Source organism: Camelus bactrianus, chromosome 9 (assembly GCF_048773025.1).
Source record: "Camelus bactrianus isolate YW-2024 breed Bactrian camel chromosome 9, ASM4877302v1, whole genome shotgun sequence".
Lineage (NCBI taxonomy): Eukaryota > Metazoa > Chordata > Mammalia > Artiodactyla > Camelidae > Camelus > Camelus bactrianus.
The window spans coordinates 39102951-39123301 of NC_133547.1; the positions used below are offsets into that span (position 1 = coordinate 39102951).

At 41.9% G+C, this 20351-nt stretch overlaps 2 protein-coding genes and 1 non-coding gene across 9 annotated transcripts in view; 2 read left to right on the forward strand and 1 right to left on the reverse strand.

Moving 5' to 3' along the window:
• Window positions 1–20294, forward strand: part of EEIG2 (EEIG family member 2) — an 81031-nt gene extending 60737 nt beyond the window's left edge. Inside the window, exons 11-13 of one of the 3 annotated variants that reach the window (XR_012509165.1) lie at window positions 13894–14693; window positions 17153–17252; window positions 17814–20294. Coding sequence is in view for 1 of the 3 variants with exons in the window: in XM_074370083.1 (XP_074226184.1) it covers window positions 13894–13921 (28 nt within the window). In the remaining 2 variants the exon portion in view is untranslated. Of the gene's footprint in view, window positions 1–13893 lie in introns of all 3 variants that reach the window. The other 2 variants (XR_012509164.1, XM_074370083.1) reach the window with 2 other exon arrangements.
• On the reverse strand, window positions 997–15489 carry HENMT1 (HEN methyltransferase 1). Of its 5 annotated transcripts, none has more exons than XM_074370082.1 (8): window positions 15407–15489; window positions 13335–13416; window positions 11546–11674; window positions 9630–9742; window positions 8780–8914; window positions 6547–6726; window positions 5685–5859; window positions 997–5043 (listed from the first exon to the last, which is right to left on the reverse strand). In XM_074370082.1, the coding sequence occupies exons 2-8, from the start codon at window positions 13353–13355 to the stop codon at window positions 4630–4632; spliced, it is 1167 nt and encodes a 388-aa protein (XP_074226183.1). In that variant the 5' UTR covers window positions 13356–13416; window positions 15407–15489; the 3' UTR covers window positions 997–4629. The 5 variants fall into 5 exon arrangements, with proteins under 5 accessions (XP_074226183.1, XP_010955208.1, XP_074226182.1 ...); XM_074370081.1 differs by lacking the exon at window positions 15407–15489 and adding an exon at window positions 14372–14508 and having other exon boundaries at window positions 1040–5043; XM_074370080.1 differs by lacking the exon at window positions 15407–15489 and adding an exon at window positions 14113–14251 and having other exon boundaries at window positions 1040–5043.
• On the forward strand, window positions 1394–1467 carry TRNAG-CCC (transfer RNA glycine (anticodon CCC)). The gene has a single exon. It is a non-coding gene; the product is annotated as a tRNA-Gly (tRNA).
• Window positions 20295–20351: the final 57 nt, after the last annotated feature.

Sequence of the window (20351 nt, forward strand, 5' to 3'; positions counted from 1 at the left end):
TTAGAACCCAGCAGATAAATGGGCGGAGGCCACTGACAGGTAACTGCCAAAAGATGGGTGTATAACTAGCCTGCCGCTGGCTTCAAAAACCAGTTGCAGAAGAGGTGAAGTTTACTGTCCAAATTTGACTTTCAGCTCTTACCCACTGGTTTGCTAGATCTCCCCAATACTCCTGAAGTTGCCTACTTCAGGATGTCCCCAAAGGTACGCACTGTACACAGTGAAAAACCATGTTGGCCATAGTTAGCACAGTTAACACCTGCATCCTCCATGAAGGAATAATCAAGGTTCCACCATGGCCCTGCTGGCAGTGCTCAGTCCTGACCTCCCGTCTGCAGCTGCTCAGCTCAGTCTCCGCAGTGCCAGGTATAACAAGGTGATTTGGTTGGCACCCAAACTCTGGCTCTAGCTGAGGGAATTACTTTCACTTGGAATAATTTCCTGACAGAAATGAGAGCCCCCAGGGGCTAAGAGCATTACGGTAAGGACAGCTGAACTGCCAGGTGTTCTGGAGACAGGAAGATTGGGAAGGAGAGGAGAGAGAAGGGTGGGGCGGTGAGAAGCTAAGGGAAGGATGCTAAGGCCGGTGCTGCCGTGAGGAGTGTCCTGTGAGTCTTGTGGAGACCCTGGAGGGGCGGGCAGAGTTTCACATATCAGTTGTGAGGCAGCTGCACTCAAAGGGAGTGCTGTGAGCTTCTAAGAAATCTCAGAAATCCTTAAAAGGGTTCTCAAGTTGCCCAGACCATGGAAATAGGAATTACTGCCAAATCTTATTCAGATCTCAGGTGCCCGGGAAGGCCCAGCTAACACCTGGTAACACAGATTTCAGCCTACTCTGGTGGGCGGGCCATGGTGGAGGCAGTGGTGGTAACTTTCCAAGAAAAATCTGCAGGTATAATTCTGCCTCCTACAGAACCACATTTTTCATAGCTATACAGTGCAGTTTAATTCCTGGGAGCAAAGTTTCTGTTCTTAAAGCCTCTATAGTTACAAACTGTGGCTCATTCAAGTGGTTTTCCTAGAAAAAGTTTACAGTCGGCCCTCCCAAAGGCCAGTAGTTCTTGCAAAACCGGAATTTATACTTACTTGGGAAGAAATAAGAAACCTTCAGTAATTTTCTAAGCAGTGAAATGGAAGGGTTGGGGGCAAACTGTTGAGGGATATTTAATTCCTTCTTTATATCTTTGTGAGCAGTCTGGGTTTTTTAGCATGAACTTGCATTACTATTAATTTTTCTTAAAAAGCATTATGTAATCATTTAAAAAGAATGGAGTATAAATAGATGGAAGTGAATCTATAAAACACATTACTAATGATAAAGAAAGCTGCATCAAAAAATGTATAATACCGTATATATGAAATAATTTGATGTCAGAAAATAAGTATTTTGGGGGGAGGGTATAGCTCAGCTGGTAGAGTGCCTGCTTCCCATGCATGAGGTCCTGGGTTCAATCCCCTGTTCCTCCATGAAAATAATAAGTAAATAAATAAGAACCTAGTTACCTCCCCCAAAAATTAAAAAAAAAAAAAACTTTAACCAAAAAAACAAAATAAATAAAAAATTTTAAAAATATTTAAAAAGGAAATATTTTATCCGCTGGAATCCTATGAGGAATGGTGGGCTCTCTTTAAGAAAAGTCATGAATTTGAGAGACAGGGAGTTCCCAATGGTGTTAGAAGGCAGGTATTAAGGAAAAAGTTTAAAGTCTATAAAGTTTACTTGAAATTCCATTAATTAATGAATTGTCTTAATTTTTACAGTATTCCTTTTGTAATTTAAAATTCTTAGATTATAGAAAACAATCTGCAGTTTTATTGGTGGGGTTTGTTTTGTTTGAGGGGGGCTGAGGGAAAGGTAGCAACCGCCTTTCAGATCAACATTTCAAACAACTGAAGGTCAGGCTTTGCCGAAGTTGAAGATACTTGAAGATACATGTGCTTCCCCTGCCGCACAGCCTCTGCAACCAGACTTCTCAAACTAATGCTCTTAAAGCAGTGCTTCATAGGGGTCTTATGACAGCAGCAAACATGCCTTACCCAACATGGAAGGTGCAATATATAACCAGGAGGGGTTCAACAAGAAAAGATTTTTAATTATATAAAACATTGCCCCAGATACAAAGAGCCTACGATTATGCAGCCCACCAAATTGGAGGGCAGGGAGAGCAGAGAGGGCGTGGAGGGCCCTACTCCCACCAACATATGTGACTGTGAAATTTCAGATACAGAAACATTTTCACATTTTTAAATTTTTCTGTCCCTTTTCTCAGGAACTTCCTGTCCACTTATTCTCCAAAACTCAAGAGTAGGGATGAAAAGCCATAGGCCTTCCAGCACTGCACCCTGGGGAGCTGGTTTCCAGTGAGCTGGGGATGCCCAGGGAGCGGCAGTAAAGAGAGGAGGAGGCAGGTGTAACAGAGGCAGTGGCTGGAGGGGACTGTCCCTCATTTCAGCAGGTGACCACACTCCGTGGGTGTCTATGACACTTGAAATCTGGCTAGGGACTCCACAACTCATTCTGTGTACATACATGAGTAGGGTTGCCAGCGTTCTGTTTTCTTTAAATCTGACACTTGATCCTTTGGTCCCAGAAAGACTTTTGTATGTGGAAGAATTACTGTGTTCACTTTCTAGGTCTGCAGGTATCCATTACGTGAAAACTGGCTGCCTGGATACACTAATGAGCCTTATTATCCAAAGTGGATATTGAAATTACCTAACATTCTTAAGATGAACAAAGCTACCTCAGACGGGCCAGACACTATACTCTAGTGCTTGCAAGGACACTGTCATAGGGATGATGCCCCCTTTATACACGTTATTCCCTTAGCAGACCTAACTTTGGCAGCATTTGTAGCAATAAGAAATTAAGTCCAATTGCTTTTCTCCCTTTAGAAAGAGCTCTGTGCTGCTAAAGAGTGAGGGTATATGACTTTTTTCGTTTAGAACAAAGATCTGCAAACTATGAGCAAAACCTGGCAGCTGCCCTTTTTAGTATAACTGTAGTGGAACACAGCCACATCCATTTTTCTGTTCACCTCGAGCAGAGCGGAACAGTTGTAAAGTCGAAAGTTACCCTGTCCCTACAGGAGCATCTGCTGACCCCCAGCTTGGAACCACTCAACATGCAAATCAAGGCCTGTATCAAGATAGACAGGTAAAGAGGAAGAGGAATGTAGGGGCAGGAGTTACAGAGATGTGGGGGAGCCGTGGCAGGGCGGGGTGGCCCCATCACCCATGGCAGTCATGAGCATTTAAAACGTTTCTGGGAGGTGATTAAGCCTTAACAAAGTTAATCAGTTAATTTTCAGAGCCATGGCTAGAAAACCTTGGTTTGAACAGAAAAGCAATGAGAAGGAAACCCTGGAAAGCTGCACAGGCCTAGAAAAGTGAGGATGGAGGGCCCTTCGGGCAGGGCAGGGGCGGAGGTGGGAGGGTGCCAACCTCTAGACTGTATGCATTCAGGAGTAAAATCGGTTTAAGTCCACAGTAGGGGTCTGAAGGGGCATTTCGTGGTTAACACTTCTTTTCCGGAATCCCTTTGTTCCACTCACCACCCTCCTCCCCAAATCCACTTTCCATCTACTTAATATTAACCCTTCAGAATTACAGCCCCTGAAGAGGGGAGGGTATAGCTCGAGTAGAGGGTAGGGTGCATGCTTAGTATGCCCAAGGTTGTGGGTTCAATCCCCAGTGCCGCCTCTAAAAATAAGTAAGTAAACCTAATTACCTCTCCTCACCAAAAAAAAGTGGGCAGGTCCCCACTCTGCCCAGCCACAGCCTGTTTCAGGACATTCTGATTGCGGAAAGTTGCCACCATGTTCTTTCTCCCACTTGTGCTTTAGCAGAAGCCCGCCAAGCGGGCACATGGCCTCCCAGAGTAAATGACTGCATTTCCCAGCATCCCTTGCTGTAAGGTATGGCCATGAGGCTTCCATCTGGCCAAGCAGCAGGAAAAGTGCAGACAGCCGGCACATGCCCTCTGTCCCTTCCCTTTTCTTTTCCTTTATACTGGCTTAGAATGTGCAAGTGGCAGCTAAAGCTCAGACATCCCTCTTTGTCCCCGAGGTGCACACGAAGTACAGGGCCTGGCAAGATAGACGTGTGGGCCCATGGGGGTCCCACACCTGGTCGGCTCACCTCTGCACTCCCAAGCCTGAGGAAGAAATGTCTCCCTCCTGGACCACTGTTTCTCCCCGTTACGAGAAGCTCTATTTCCCTCCCTTCTATGGCTGCTACCACCCCAAGTCCAGCCAGTAAGCCCCCAGAGATGAGCGTACTCAAAAACCATAGACAGTGTTTAATTATGAGGAGGCTCTATTCCCTTCAAACACCTGCATTCCTGTTTTGTATGTGTTTTCGTCTAGGTATTATAGGTTAGAATTTAGCCCAAAGGAGGTAGAGAATTCTAGATTTTAAAGTTACCCTTACGCCCCGGGAAAAGGTTGGAAATGCTACTGGGTAACTCCATTTTCTTTAAAACTCTTTTATGTCACATTCAACACAAAAAACGTAACAAAGTTAAGTGAGCTTAAAATTAAGCTACCTGAATTATGGCTGCACAAAGTTTAAATTCTCAATGAGCCCAACTTACTGCTAAGAGCCTGAATTTCAGGAAGTAAGGATGGCTCAGCAGTCAGCATAGTGATCCAAGTCCACCTGCACGGCCGAGCCGCTGCAGTTCAGTTCGACGGCATCGGCGATGAGCGCTCGCAGCTCCTCCACGTTACCACATAAGTGCTTCACCTTCGGATAAGCAATGATTCTCTCCAGGGGTACGTAAAACTTATCTCCAATACAGAAAGGTTTGGGAGTCATCTCTGTGGACTTTTCAGCTTCCTTGAGTGGTTGAGGGGATGGAAGGCCTGAAGTGAATTTTCTTCTTGGGTTGTCGGGGTCTTCCGGATCAGCCTCCAACTCACACCAAGTCAGACCCATTTTATATTTCCGTCTCATTCTGTGCACTTCTCGGTACGTTTCATAAACCACTACACGTCTGCGGTACTTTATTTGCTGTAAACTCGGGTATGAGGTCGTATAAGCCTGAAAGGGGAAAAAAAAAAAGAGAGACTTGGAATATAAGAAAATCTCCAGGACCACTAGTAACATTTTCCCACACTAGAATTAACTGGATGTACACATTAACCACATGTACATGTCAAACCCTACAACTGTGAATGCCACAATTATAATGGAAGTCAAACTACTGACATATAGACAGTAACTGATTTGCTTTCAAATTTCAAATGATCAAAGTCTCCCAGCAAGGCTTCCGCCAATTCATACCAACCCAGTATTCTTACTTGACAGGAGAGGGAAAAGGGTAAAAGGAAAAAAATGTTGTTAGTTAAAAGGGAAAAACTGCATTTATTCTTCACCATACCTCCTTAAACCAAAAGGGTCTGACAAGCTTGGAGGCTCAGCTTCAAATCATTTCCTGAACCAAGCTATGGAGAAACTGCTGCTAACTTTCCTCTTTCCTAACAGATCACGAAAAGGGAGGTTGCTGGCACAAACAGCCTGCAAGTAAGACACCAGCAGATCATTCTCTGTAACATACTTTGAGACACTGTGGGGCAACCTCAAAATAAGGTCATTTACACTTCTCTACAGTGGGGGCTCCAACACTTCACCATCCCAGTAAGCGAACTTGCTCTGAGAGCTACCTCACACTTGATACTCACAACTTGATAAACATGTTGGCCCTGCTGCTCCGAAATATCAGGTTCAGTTGCCTGTGCTTTTCTGTGGAAGATCCCTATCTGGGTACAATATCCAACATCCTCAGCTCCTGATGGGGGTTCCCCCACACCAGTAAACTCCACAGAGTAATTGTAGCGATTTGCCACATCTAAAGCCCTAAAGTCAAAACAAAGAGAAAAGTCATTTTTCTAAACTTAGAGCTTAGTGTTAAACAGCCATTTCCAGTAGACCAGAACATGAAAAATACAAACCAAAATAAGCTGCAATTCCTGTAACACCACATAATGCCGTATCACGGGGTTTGCTCTGCTTGCTTCTGTCTGAAGCATTAAGGCAATGACAGTGTCAGTTTCCAAGTAACCACAAGAATATGGCGCAGAGTGCAGGGATGGACAAGGAGACCACAATGGCTATAATCATCCCAGCTCCTATTTGGGTTCACACTTATGCCAGAAACACGACCCTCCATCAAGCCCCTGAGAGATAACCCTGGGCCAGGGCATCTTCACAGCCCCACCTTCCTCCTCTGTTTCCTGATCTCCCCACCAACACTCCTGATACCTGTTCTTGAAAGGTACCAGGTGCCCACACACCCTTTCCCGACTGACCTGCCTGAGGGACCTGACAGAGAAAACACACAGCGCTCAAATGTGGTGGTTCCTTAATGATTTCTTTATATGCTAAGTTGCACTTTGAGAGTCAGTTTTATTGGAATAAAATAAAGAATCACTGCAGTAATTAGTATTATGCGTGGTAACTGTAGATAGGAAGATTTACTTCAAAGGGTTGAAAACTCCAGTGCAGCCCCCAAAATCAAACAAACAAAAAACCTTAAGAACTCACCAGGTCTGAAACTCCATTCTGCTCCACTCAAATTTGTGATCTAAATCCCTAAAGTCTGAGTATGGAAACAGGGAGTTGAAATCGGAGTTCGGTGTGCTGATGACGATCATGGCTGGGGACATGTACCCAAATACGACTTCAGGAAACTTGGCCAGATCTTCTGAATCAAAATGTTCTATTCTAAAGTGGTAAGTGAGAAAAAATACAACCAAACCTAGCTTTGCTTGCAAGTAGTTTCCTAACTGATTTAGCAAAACAATGTCTAACCATGGACCTCTCAGACCAGGTAAGAGAAAATGGTCCTCCTCCACTATTTTGGAGCCTCTGTTCTACTAGAATTACAGTATGATCCACCACTTCCACTTCTGGGGAGAGATCCAAAATAACTGAAAGTCCATGTTCACAGCAGCATTATTCGCAATAGCCAAATGGTGGCTATAAACAGGAATGGATAAGCAAACTGTGACATATACAATGGAGGAGTAATTTCAAGCATTAGGTGCCTGCTATGTGCCAGGCAACAGGAAATACAAAAGAAATAAAAGGTAAACACTCTGCTCTAGAAAACACATTACTAAAAATTAGAAATCAGAACACAATACTGGGCAAACTGACCCCAGAGTTCAGACCCTTAACTATAATTAAAAGATCATTAAGGGAGGAGGGTATAGCTCAAGTGGCAGAGCACAAGCTCAGTATGCATGAGGTCCTGGGTTCAATCCCCCGTACCTCCATTAAAGGAGAAAAGGAAATTAAATAAATAAACCTAATTACCTCTCCCCCCACCAAAAAAAAAAAAAAAAAAAAAAAAAGATCATTAAGAGATACATCTTGGTTTCTGAAAATCATTTCCCACTAAAAGGAACCAGAACTCCTTTAAAAAATGGCAGACTGGGGAGGAAAAGTAGACAGCCAGCATGGTACATCTTACTGTGCCAGAAATTAAGTGCTCGAAAAAGGACAGATCACAAGAAAACGGGTCAGCTTGAAGGGACCCCCACTGACCAACCTGGGGACAATATGAGCAAGAAAATACAGTAATATGTTACAAATCATTAAAAAACAGGAGTTATTGACATCACACTGATGATAACTGACATGGCAAAGTCCTGAGTTCAATCCCCAGTACCTCCATTAAAAAAAAAATTTAATAAAATAAAAATAAATAAACCTAATTACCTCCCCCCTGCAAAAAAAAAAAAAGTTAAAAAAAAATACGTTACTGAGATGGTGAGGTGGAAGGGCTCTTGGCAAGTAAATAGAAGTGCTGAAATTGCAAAAAGCATTTGCCACCATTGTGATACAGACAGAAAATATTAGGGGGACACATGGCTGAGTGGATGAGTAACAAGATATGTGCGTGGTTTTAAAGTGTCTCTCTGCAGACTGCTTATCAGCTGCAGGGGAAGCAACCACACCTTGACCGGGGAGATCAAAATTAACATCCCCAGGAGGGACAAAGGGACAGTGGTGCCTCCAGCTGGGATGATCTGAGAAGGACCCAGATAACGTCCTCAGTTCTCTACTGTATTCCAGGACTGCGCTGCCTGCACCTAATCACTAAGAGCCAAAAATGAAAAACAGACTTATTAAAAATAAAGGGGACTGGCTATTTAATATAGAATTTATTAGGAACAAAGGGTAAAACCTACCCTTAAATGGTTCAGAAAAAGATATATGGAAGGAGAGATGGAAACTGAAGGAGACAGCAGGAGGGCACGTACACCAAAGGTGAAGAAAATGAGGGAAATCCTTGACTCAGGATAAAGGATATAGGTGTTCCTGGTACTACTGACTTTTTGCATCTTACCTATAAACTTGAAATCATTTCCAAATAAAAAGTCAGTCCCAAGTGACAAGCAATTTTTTTTTTTACAAATACTTCAGATTATTTTTTTTTCTTGAGGTACAGTCAGTTTACAATGTATCAATTCCTGGTGTACAGCACAATACTTCAGTCACATAGGAACATATATACATTCGTTCTCATATTCTTCAGCACAGGTTACCACAAGATATTGAATACAGTTCTCTGTGCTATCCAGTATAAACTTGTTGTTTCTCTTTTTTATATATAGTAGTTATCTACAAATTTTAACCTCCCAATTTATACCTTCCTACTCTCACAAATAATACAGATTATGACAAATATTTAGGATGCTAAATTTACTGGGACTAATTCATTCAGATTTTTCAAATGAATGTATACAGTAAGCAGTAGTTTAATACTTACAATTCAATACACGTAACCATGTCAAATCCAACCAAGCGACAGTCTTTCTCCAAAACAGAGCCCTGATACAAGGTAATAATTAAATCCAGCTCCCTGGGGTCCAGATGATCCCCCACGCAGGCAGACAGCTTACACCTGCAGAGGCATTATTGTAGAAGGAACATCTGAACACAGACTATTCAGAATATCTTACCAGCAACAGAACTCTGATCCTGATAATTATCTCCTGCCTACATTGGTAAGTCTGACATGGTCTGTTTTCCATAACGATGTATTAAGCACACAGTCATAGGGTAACTTCCTCTCCCAAGGGGCATTATATTATGGCCAAGAAGAACAAGATTTCTGAGTATTTGATACTCTTCTAATTATTAATACTTTTGGCTCTCTCAGCTCACTTTGGATCAGTGATTTTCAATTTTTTGTTCTTTAGAAGAAAGACATTCTTAAAACAATCACATATATATATAAGAGCTACTCTGGTTCAAATTAAAGGGGACCCGGGGCCTCTGCCCCAGTGCTGTGGCAATTTAAATCCTCTGCTGTAAGTTACCGTGGTGCCCAGCATTAGACTTTGCCATTTGAATTTGAATTTGCAATGCTTTGATTGCTATAATTACTTAATTGAGGCTATAGTTTCTACATAGGTAGAAGCAAAACATAGATAGTATTCACAACATACAGCCAATTAGTGTTATGGTAAAGGCATTATTCCGTGAGCCTGAAGCTCTCACAGTGCCTCCTTTTAAACAAGTTGTATAAAACATTTAAAAAACAGTTCCTCTAGGTATAATTAATAGTGCCACTAGTTTTAGATTAATGCATAGTTCTTTCAGAAATTCAGTATTACCCATGCCATTTAAATTTCTCTTCATTGATATCTACTCCAACAAGCTCTTCAAGGCACTTTTGGTATTTTAACATCCTCAGTAGGAAAACATCACCGCACCCCAAGTCTGCAACCTGTAGACGGGATAGAATGTTATTTCAAAGACATGATAGCCAGAGAAGTCAAATACGATCAAGAGTTTTTTTTTTTTGTTTTGTTTTTCAGAAAGAGTGAGTATCAAAAAAATTATATAGTATCTTTTTGGTAGAAAAAATACATAAAAAGGAAATTAACCTGATACATTATAAACCTGGGGGCGAAAATAAATCCTGTTAACTTCCCATGACCTACAAGAGTGTTTGGACAATAAACTCCTCTAATTCAGATGAGTATCAGATATATCCCAAAGGCCTGGCCCAGGAGCAGCACACAGGACAGGCAAGTGCTCTAAGATGAATCTGTGCCTCTGAAAAGCTTCCAGATTTGGAGTGCTTACCAAACATACCAGGCCAGAGCCTGATCTCATTCCTCTAATCCCCTTCAGATTTATTCACATGCATTCTTACAGGTTTTTTTTTTTTTTGGTTAGATCTGATTTTCTTAATCACACAATAGTCTTCATTAACCATAGCTGAGCTATCTATGTTTCTGAACCCCACTTTAGGTAAAGAGGGCAAATGAAGATAACACATGACAAACACTGAAAAGGACCCACACCCCAAAAAGTATGCAATCCACCTCAAAGCTGCACCCTTGGTTATTCAGTAATTTTCCTCTCTGAGGCAGGCACATTTATGGGATAGTGGGAGAAGGGAAACGCAGAACTGAAAAATGAAAATCTAGTTCCAGAAAGCAAATCACAGAAAGCATTGAACTGCACTAATTTTTAAGTAGTATATCCAAATTTCTTCCAAATAGGAATTGCGCTGAAACTATACTATGAAGGATATGTGAGCTTCACCAATACCTGCAATCCACCTGGCAAAAAGACAAGTCTGTGAAGTCTAACAGCACAAAACTCATGAGAATTAAACCACCACTTTCCTTAAGACGTCTGTCATCCTTTAGCCTATAACGGACCCTACAGAATTCAGATGCTCACTGGACTAGCCTTGTTCACTGAGCTACACTCCTTTGGTCCTATGAAATCCAGACACTGACACTGCAGGGAGGTGTTACCCAGACAGAATCCAGGGCCAGCACTGATCATGAACCTTTGCTACAAAGGGAAAGTGGATGGAGGCCAAGGGCTTCTTGCCTTTCCCCTACCATTATTATCTAATTAAAAAGGACCACAGTATCTATGTCCACAGGACTGGTCTGCTTGATGTTCGGACTACATGCTCGATAAATGTGGAACACAAAAAGACCACATCCAATGGTAAAAATGTCAAGATTTTCTTCATATTTGAAACTGGCAATGTTGAATTTTATCTGAGCCCCGTGCTCCTGGTAAACAGGTTAAAGGTATCCACCTACGCTTTCTATCTCCAGAAAGGGCTTTCAGAAGGTACCATCTTCCCCAATACTCCCAGATGCTGCCTAGTGTTCCCACACTCTGCCTTGAATGATTACCTTGACTACTTGTCCCACTGATCAAAACAAAATTCTCCCCTTCCCCTGGGCCCCTGAACATTGGACTGCTAATGTCATTCAGCTAAGGATCCCTCCCAGAAAATAGGCTGGTTTCAGGTCTCACACATTCTACTATCCAGTCACACCCCCCTTTTATCCCGCTCAGACTCCTCTCTGTAAAAGAAAAATCTCTTTTTACCCATTAAAACAAGTGCTCTCCCTATTGCAAACTCTTTCCCTCCTCGCAAAAGTCTTTTTGTATAGTCTTTGCTTGCTAAATCCTTACTAAGATTTTTTTAATTTGACAAAGCACTACATAAGGCATTCTTAACAATTAAACGTTTGGAAAGAGAAATACCTACCTTCTTGGGTTCGTGTTGTGCCACTAACTTTTTAACGAATTCATAACGTTGTCTGTATAACGGAGGATTAAACTTAATTACCTTCTTGTCGGGAACTTCTTCAACGTTACCATCAACCACACTATTGCACTGAAAGTTTACAAACAAAAAAAAGGGAGGTGTTCTAATCATGCATGACTTCAGGAGTTAAAGAAGAAAGAAGTTTTTACTTCCCCCAATCACTTTGCAGAACACACAGGCCCTGGAACCACCTCCGTCCTAAGCTCATGAGGTTGCACTGTACTTTCTCCACACTTCATTTCATCTAAGCCTCCTCTCATGTCTTTTAAGTGATTGTCTGGCTTTATGCTCCCTATAGCTTAGAGTCTGCTGAAGGGAAAATTACTAATGAATGCATTTAATAAAACAAGGGACCCAGGGGCGGGTATAGCTCAGTGGTAGAGCACATGCTCAGCATGCATGAGGTCCTGGGTTCAATCCCCAGTACCTCCTCTAAAAAAAATAAGCAAAACCCAATTACCTAACTAACTAACTAACTAATTAATTAATTAATTAAAAAACAAGGGACCTTTAGTGAAGTGAATTGCTAAAGCCTACAAACTGACAAAAGACTCTTCTTAACCAAACTGAAGTCATGCTGAGCCCTCTTCTGACTATACTTGCCTAGACCCTGCCCTGTCTTTGGCCTGCCTTCAGAACCCTACCAAGTGGGTTTAGCAGGAACTCCATACCTTGATGTCTCCTCTCTCTTCCATCCACTCATCCCCTCATTCTGCTCATAGGCTACAAATCCCCAGCTGTCCACTGCATGTGGAGTTGGGCCCCACCTCTCTCCCCTACCGCAATGCTCTTACTGCAATAGTCCTAAATAATTTTCCTTTTTAATAGCCCTATTAAAAGCCTTTTACGTATGTCAGAATTAATTTAACATGATCCCATTCAAAAATAATGTCATGATTAATCCAGAGCTGCTGTCACTGCTGTTCCTAAATACCAGTATTACAAAGGAGTACAGTCCAAAAGGCACCTAATGTCCACAGTAGTGCTGTCCAATAGAAGTAAAATACAAGCCAAATGTGCAACTTCCTTATAGCCTATCTGTAATATTTTAAGGGGTAATTAACCAGTATATCTGAAGTATTTCAAGATGAAATCAGACATGCTTGATCTGTATTTGAGTTTCAAAAAAAAGTACATTTAAAAAGTAGATTCACACAACCAAGTTATCCCAAACATACTCAAAACTTTCCCAATAATGAAACCTGTTATAAACTAATTTTCAAGTCAAATGAAGTTCTGTTTGTCAGTTGCTCAAGCCACATCTCAAGTACTCCATAACCACGTGTAATGTGTACTCCAAATGTGGTTCCCGAACCACTGTCCTCTTTATCTGGAAACGTCTTAGAAATGCAGGCGTCACCTCTACAGCGCCTCAATCCGAACCTGCAGTTAACAAAATCCCCTGGTGACCCAAAAGCACGTTAACATTAGAAAAACACTATAAACACCAAATGTGGAATTTAATCTATGTATATCTTTATTTAGCTCAACCAACACCCCAAGAAATGTTAGGCGCTAAATGTGGATTTTCCTTGTAATCACAGCCAGCCATCAGCACTGGAAGGGCCATTTTATACAAAGGACTTGAGCATCGTCGAATTTTGGTGTCCGCGGGGCGCCCTAGAACCAAAACCCCGCGGATACCAAGGGAGGGCTGTACCTCACAGTCTCACACTCTCGCGATGACTCCTCAGAGTCATAGGGCAGGTCAAGAAGAGGGCAGCCTTACCTCTAGGTTGTTTTCTTCCATTTTGTTGAAACAAAGACGCAAATGTATCCCCTTCAAGCTCTAGGAATCAGCAACAACTAGGCTGTAAACACAATAGGAAGAGAGTGAGCCTGCCCGCTTCTCTTTACATTTAATCCACATTAAATTGCCAGTTAATCCACAGAATTTATTGTTTCAGACAATAGCAAACAGGCTCAAAAGGCCTAAGTAACTTTCCGCTACGCCAAACACATGTAATAACACCCATTCTTTATTAGTTTGATACCAACTGAACAATTCTATCAGTTGTGACTATTTCATTAAAACCCCCCACCTCACTCAAATTGCTTCCAACTACTCTTTCACACACGGTCAAAATGTAATTTAAAGGGGAAAGTGTCCTAAACAAGTGACAAAGATGCTCCAACACATACCCAATTCACTGATGGCCTTGAATTTAAATTTTAGTTCTCTACTGCACACTCGCCTCTATCAACTAGAACTCAGTCTAAAACGTAGCCATGTCCATCTCCTAACTTTTAAGTTTATTCTCTAACTCGTACTCCGAAACCCTCCTCAGGCGAGACAACGTTACGGCGTTATCATAGAGCATGAGTCGACGCAACTATTACCTTTGGTAAGAAGCACCTCCAAAGGACAGGCAAAGCGCGTCAGCGACCAGCGGATAAAGCGCAGACGAGCGGACCCCGCCGCGCAGCAGCCGCATTTAACCCCGGGCCCCGCCCCTGGCACCGCGCACGCCCGCCTCGCCACGTGACGTTCCCCGCCGCGGCCACACCTGCACCGCCCACATCTGCGCCGCCGGCGCCGGGCCGCGCGTCCTGCTCCTCCGCCGCGGCCGTCCGGGGCCCAGCCCGGAGTCCAGCCCCATCCTTCTAGGCTCCCAGCACCCAGACGTCGGTTTAGTGTCTCTTAACGGCCGCGGTGACGCAAGCCCCGAAGCCTTTTCTAAGTCTTCACCCGAACCTTGGGGGACGGGGGGCGGGGGGAACCACGGTCCCGGCCACATTCCCGCCTCGCGCGCGGCTGCCACCCACCGCAGCCGGCCCGGGGGGCCGCGACTGTTGGACCGAGGCGGCGCGTCGCTCAGCGTGTCCGTGGGCTGCGAGCAGGGCGGCCGGCTCTGGCTCCCCCTGTGCGCAGCGGAGCTGAAAACGGCCCCGGCCAATGGAAGGTGGCGAGAGGAGCGAGCGGGCTGCGCGCGAGCGGGCGGCGGCTCGGGTCCGAATCAGCCAATAGTCCCGTCGCCTGACCAATCCACGGGCCTTAAAGGGGACCTTGGTCTGGCTGAAGTTGGTCCAGTAACAGATGAGCTCTGAGGAAAACCTTCAAATCTTTCAGGCCGCAAACCTCCAACTGGTAACTACAGCATGCTAGGGACGCAGCTGTCTGATCTCTAAGAAAAGTTACTGTATCATGCTCCCTTCCCCTGCAGAGACTGAATTTAATGTTTCACAAATAAGTTCTTTCTTCTATGCAATTTTTTAAGAGTTTAAGGAGGGAGGAGAAGCGAAGCTGCCATTCTGAGGGGGAAAACTTTTTTGGTCCTATTTTAAAAGACTCAATCTGGTTTTAATAATGAATTAATAACCTGTTAATATACCATAAATAATATTTTGGGAAATAATAAATTTTCGAACACTTAATACCTACTCTGTGCAAAGCACAATGCTGACGCCTTAGGGTTATTGCAAAGATAATACTGTGCAGTTTTTGTTTTTGATATTTTGAGGAATCTAGTCTCCGAAAAAAGTATGTAACTTAAGGTAAGCTTCACTGTTTGAGAGGCTCCTGATGGCCGTAGGAAACAAAAGTTTTACCCAACAGTCTTTCTTGAAAGAGCATATTTCTTATTATAGGATATATAATTTAAACAGAACGTTTAAACTTTAGTAAATTAGTTCCACTTCTTCGTGTTTTTGAATTATTTACTTAAATAAGGAGGCCTCTAGACGGAGGTGGCTCTCATGCCCTGACAGCCTATATGAGCAAACCAAAACCTAAGCCTGCAAATGCATCAAGGTTAAGAAATGGAAACCTAAGGACAACCAATCATAACCAAGTAGACTTACCCAAGTAAGGCACCAGCTTATGCTTGTGAAAGGAAAAACAAGAGTTGGTATTGCTAAGGGAGCTCTCTAAAAATGGAGCCTGGAGTCCAATGAAGAAGTGTAACTTACACACATCTCAGCCTGGGTGGAATCTGAACTTTGACCAATTTCTGTGTTAACACAGTCATCCAGAACCTCTGCCCAATATTTCACAAACCCAAGATACTTACTGGCCCCTTACCCTAAAATAACTCCTGATAGGCTGTCCCTTAAGGACAAATATTTCCTTGATTGTGTCCAATTATAATTCTTGCCAGACAACTTTTAACAACCTTGAAGCTTTTTCCTTTATAAGCCCCTGATTTTCTCTTCCCCAAAACACTGGCTTTTACCCAAATTTGTGTCTCCTAAGTTGCAATTCCTAAGACCCCAAATAAACTATTTTATTTTATTTTATTTTATTGCGTTATAGTCAGTTTATAATGTGTCAATTCCCAGTGTAGAGTACAATTTTTCAGTTATACATGAACATACATATATTCATTGTTGCGTTCTTTTTCACTGTGAGCTACCACAAGATCTTGTATATATTTCCCTGTGCTATACAGTATAATCTTGTTTATCTATTTTATATATACCTGTCAGTATCTACAAATTTCAAACTCCCAGTCTGTCCCTTCCCACCCACCTCCCCCCTGGCAGCCACGAGTTTGTATTCTATGTCTATGAGTCTCCGAATAAACTCTTCTTATTTGCAGCCTTCTGCATTTCTTTGTCAACAAGCTAGAGCCAGTCTAGTAATTTCCCTGCTTTGCTTTGGCATCTTCCCTATAAAAATCTTTCCTCTTGTTCTTGACAGTAATTAGGAGCTAACAGATTCAAATTGATGAGTGCTCAACTCCTTTTTTTTTTTTTAGGCAAATTCTTAAAAATTCCAGTATGCCTCAGTTTATCTATTAACTGTATATACCCAAAAGAATTGAAAACAGAGACTGGAACAGATATTTGTACACCAATGTTCACAGTAGCATTTTTCAGAATAGCAAAAGGTAGAAACAGCCCAAATGTCCATCAATGGATAAATGAGTAAATAAAAGTGTCATATACATGCGATGAAATATTATTCAGTCTTTAAAAGGAATGACTCTGTCATGCTACAACATGGATGAATCTTGAAGATACTATGCTAAGTGAAATAAGCTGGTCACAGAAGGACAAATACTGTATTGTGGGTAGGGAAGGAAAAATAACTTTCAGTAGAGCACTTTCGTGGATGCTGGATTCTAGTCCTGTTCATTGCCTTTGAGGTTTTGTTATGTACCTGCAAACTGACTGCATCCTGAATTCTTCTAGTTTTCACCAATATCTGAGTCATTAAACTAACATTTCCACATTTCTCCCACCCTTCTGATCTGGAATCACTAAGAACAAAAACTGCCCTCTTCTCAAAGCCCTGAAAGCTGAAGCTGGATGACTTGATACAAACTTTAGAGAAGTTGCCACAGCAGCTCATGTTGGACAAACTTTGTGCTTACTGGCTGTGTGGGCCACTCAGAAATTTCACTGGAACACCAGATGGCATCACTAGAGATACTAAAACTGCAAAACAGTAAAATCCATCAGATTGCCACTGCCCCTCCTCACTCTGACTGAAGGTGCAAGTCCAATGTCTAGACATCATCTCAAGTAACTGCCCTCTGGACTCAAAAACTGAGTTTATAGTCTGTTCTAATCATTAACACTGTTTTTCTTTTTTTGTTTCCATAGAAATGCCTTTTATTAAATACCTGATAGCCTGAACCATATAGGCCTGACTTTGGGAGCCACCTGCACCACTACCTCCTGAAATGAGAAACAACTCTTTAATGTAAGTGACATATTCTCAGGATTGAGACTAGCTCAGTAAGATATGGGTCCATCTACCAACTCAGCTTCTGGGGAAGTTTCAAAGGCGGGAATGAAGGGTAACAGAATATGCACCCCAAAATACGCCTCTTTGGCATAAGGACTGTTTTGAGCTGATTGTTTAAACAAACAGCAGACACAAGAGAAGCTCTGAAAATGTAGAAATTACCCTTGTGAAAGGGAAATTTAGATTTATAAAGGAAATCTCCATCCGTTAGGGTGTCTCCCTCTCTGCACCAGGCATAGAAAGATGAGTGAACCACATGAAATCTTATCACTGAGAAGACACTGATTTAAATCTGCAAAACAAACATTACCCTTTTTACCACGAGTTTCCTGGTAACCTCCTATAACTGGCCTCTCCCCACCCCCAACTCAACATTTTTCTTTTGTCTTTACTGAAGACTGTGTAAGATAGTAGCTTGGGCCTTCCCAGGGAATAAATCATTCTTCCTGGGTATCGCCCATATATACATGTTAATAAATTTCTGTTTTTCTCTTGTTAATGTATCTTTTACTACAGGGTGTCTCAGCGAAGAACTCAGAAGGGTAGAAGAAAAAATTTTTTGCCCCTTTGGTATGATTCCACTTATACAAGATAGCTAGAATAGTCAAATTCATAGAGACAGAAAGTAGTAAAATAGTAGGGAATTGGAAGTTACTGTTTAATGGGTACAGAGTTTCACTTTGGGATAATGGAAAAGTTCGATAGATGGATGATGGGGATGGTTGCACAACAATATGAGTGTACATAATGCCACTGAACTATACACTTAAAAATGCTAAGTTTTATGTGTATTTTACCACAACTTTTAAATATTTAAAAGCTTGTTTTAGAAGTTAGTAAATGACCTCAATAGGATTCCTGGATCTGGAGTTTTTGCCTGGCCTGCTGGTTGGCTCATTTGTGAAATCGAATTCTCATGTCCAGCTCCCTCTCCAGATTGGTCTGTTTCATCATTCTCCTGGTCTCCTACTCCCTCAGAGTCTGGACATCATCCTTGGCTCTGTCTGTTCCCACCTTTCCCAAATTTGGACAATCACCAAATCTTGGCCTCTTCAATCTGTTAGTTGCATCTGTTCCTTCCCACAGCCAATACTGTAGCTTAGCCTTTGTCACCTCATTTTCTTTTTTTTTAAATTTTACTCATTTTATTTTTTTTTTAATTGAAGTATAGTCGATTACAATGTGTCAATTTCTGGTGCCCAGAACAATGTCCTAGTCTTGCATATACATAGATATATTCGTTTCCATATTTTTTCCATTAAAGGTTATTATAAGATATTGAGCATAGTTCCCTGTGCTATACAGAAGAAACTTTTTTAAAATCTATTTTTATATATAGTGTCTAACATTTGTAAATATCAAACTGCTAACTTTATCCCCTCCCACCCCCTTTCCCCGCTAACCATAAGTTTACTAGGTCTGAAAGTCTGTTTCTTTTTGTAGGTGAGTTCATAGTGTCCTTTTTGTTTGTTTGTTTTTTGTTTTGTTTTCTAATCATACCTAATCTTACCTTCCTCCACTAGATTCTAAGTCCCACTGAGATAGAGGCCATGTTACGTATTTTCAGAATGAATTTTAAGTCAAATAGATCTTAACCCCTGATTTGACTATTACTCCCTAACCTTTGGAAATTTACTTACCCCCTCTGTCAATTTTTTCAGTTGAATAATGAGAAATAAATAAGATTACCTGTTCCATAATTATGTATAGTGCACTTATTATGGACCAAGAACTGATCTGAGTGAAAAAGACAGATAAAGGTCCTCTCTTATGGCTCTTCAAGTCCAGCAGGTTTATGTATCTGACATGAAATAAGTGACCTGAAGTTATCCTGGATGACAGTTTAAGCCTGATGTTCAAAATAGGATGAAATATTTGAAAAGTCTTGAAAGAAGGTGATTGTATTTTGCATGTAAAAGGAAGGTAAGCAGTTTGTGGCCAGGAGGAAGCTCATGACAGATTAAGATGCACAGATTCTTTGACACACTTATGGAGAAGTGAGGTCCGTTTCTTCTTTTTTTGAATCTGGATGGGTTTTGTGATTTCTCCAGTGAATGGAATACTGAAGTGCCAGTTTCAGGCCCAGGTGCTAAGAAACTGGCACCTTTCCCTGCCTTTGGAACACTCACTCTTGGAATCCAGCTGCCATGCTGTGAGGAAGAGCACTCCCACTCCCTTGCTTGGGGCCCTGCAATAAACTCTGTACTTTCCTTCACCACAACCCAGTGTCAGGAGATTGGCTTTACTGTGTATGGGCAAGCAAACCCAAGTTTGTTTCGGTAACAGTATTATAAGACAGGGCATATAAATCTGCCTTTCAGGTAATGTTAATTAAACATGATAAAGGAAACCAATAAGATTACCCGAGCCCCCGCAGTATCAGGTAAAAATTGGGATCTGATATTCAGGGGCTAAGAAAAGCAATAATGGAGGGTTTGTTTGTTATTGTTGTTGTTTGTTCTTGACATATTTTTATGTTCACACATCTTCTAGTGATCACATTATCCTACTTCTCTCTAAACATAACTGTATATGTTAAAGAAAAAAAATTTTAATTTCCTAAGCCTTCCAACTAAAAATTGGCCCTTGCCATCTGCCTCTATGAGGATTAAATCATGAGCCGCTGCAGTCACTGACCTTCAACACTCCCGGAAGGGGGTTCAGGGTGGAGATCAGGAATGAGGTACTCTCTGCTCTGGGAAAAGCTGGCAGAACAGGCCTTCAGATCGCTAGATATTTTTAGGAGAAGATTTTATGAGCCCATATCCTCATATCTAGACAAGCACTAAAATCATTAATGGAGCCATCTGCTCTTCCTAACCAGCAGCAACCTTCTCTAAAAGTGTGTGCTTGATTGCATGTACTCCCCTTCACCAAAATCACATATACACTGACCTTCCCCCCTGCCTCTTTGAAGCAGTTCCTCAGAGCCATCTGAAATGCTGTCTCCTGGGCTATAGTCCTCATTTTGTGCCCAAATAAAACTTAACTCGCAACTCTCACATTGTGCTTTTGTTTATTCAGTCGACATCTCTAATCAGAAGTATGTGTTAA

What these genes read in the sequence shown, in the direction of transcription:
- HENMT1 (XM_074370082.1), bottom strand. Translation starts at nt 13,355, where the DNA reads ATGGAAGAAAACAACCTAGAG. An exon ending in CACAACACGAACCCAAGAAG is followed by an intron (nt 9,743 to 11,545) that starts GTAGGTATTTCT and finishes TCCCGTCTACAG; the next exon opens with GTTGCAGACTTGGGGTGCGG. An exon ending in GAGAAATTTAAATGGCATGG is followed by an intron (nt 8,915 to 9,629) that starts GTAATACTGAAT and finishes ATGCCTCTGCAG; the next exon opens with GTGTAAGCTGTCTGCCTGCG.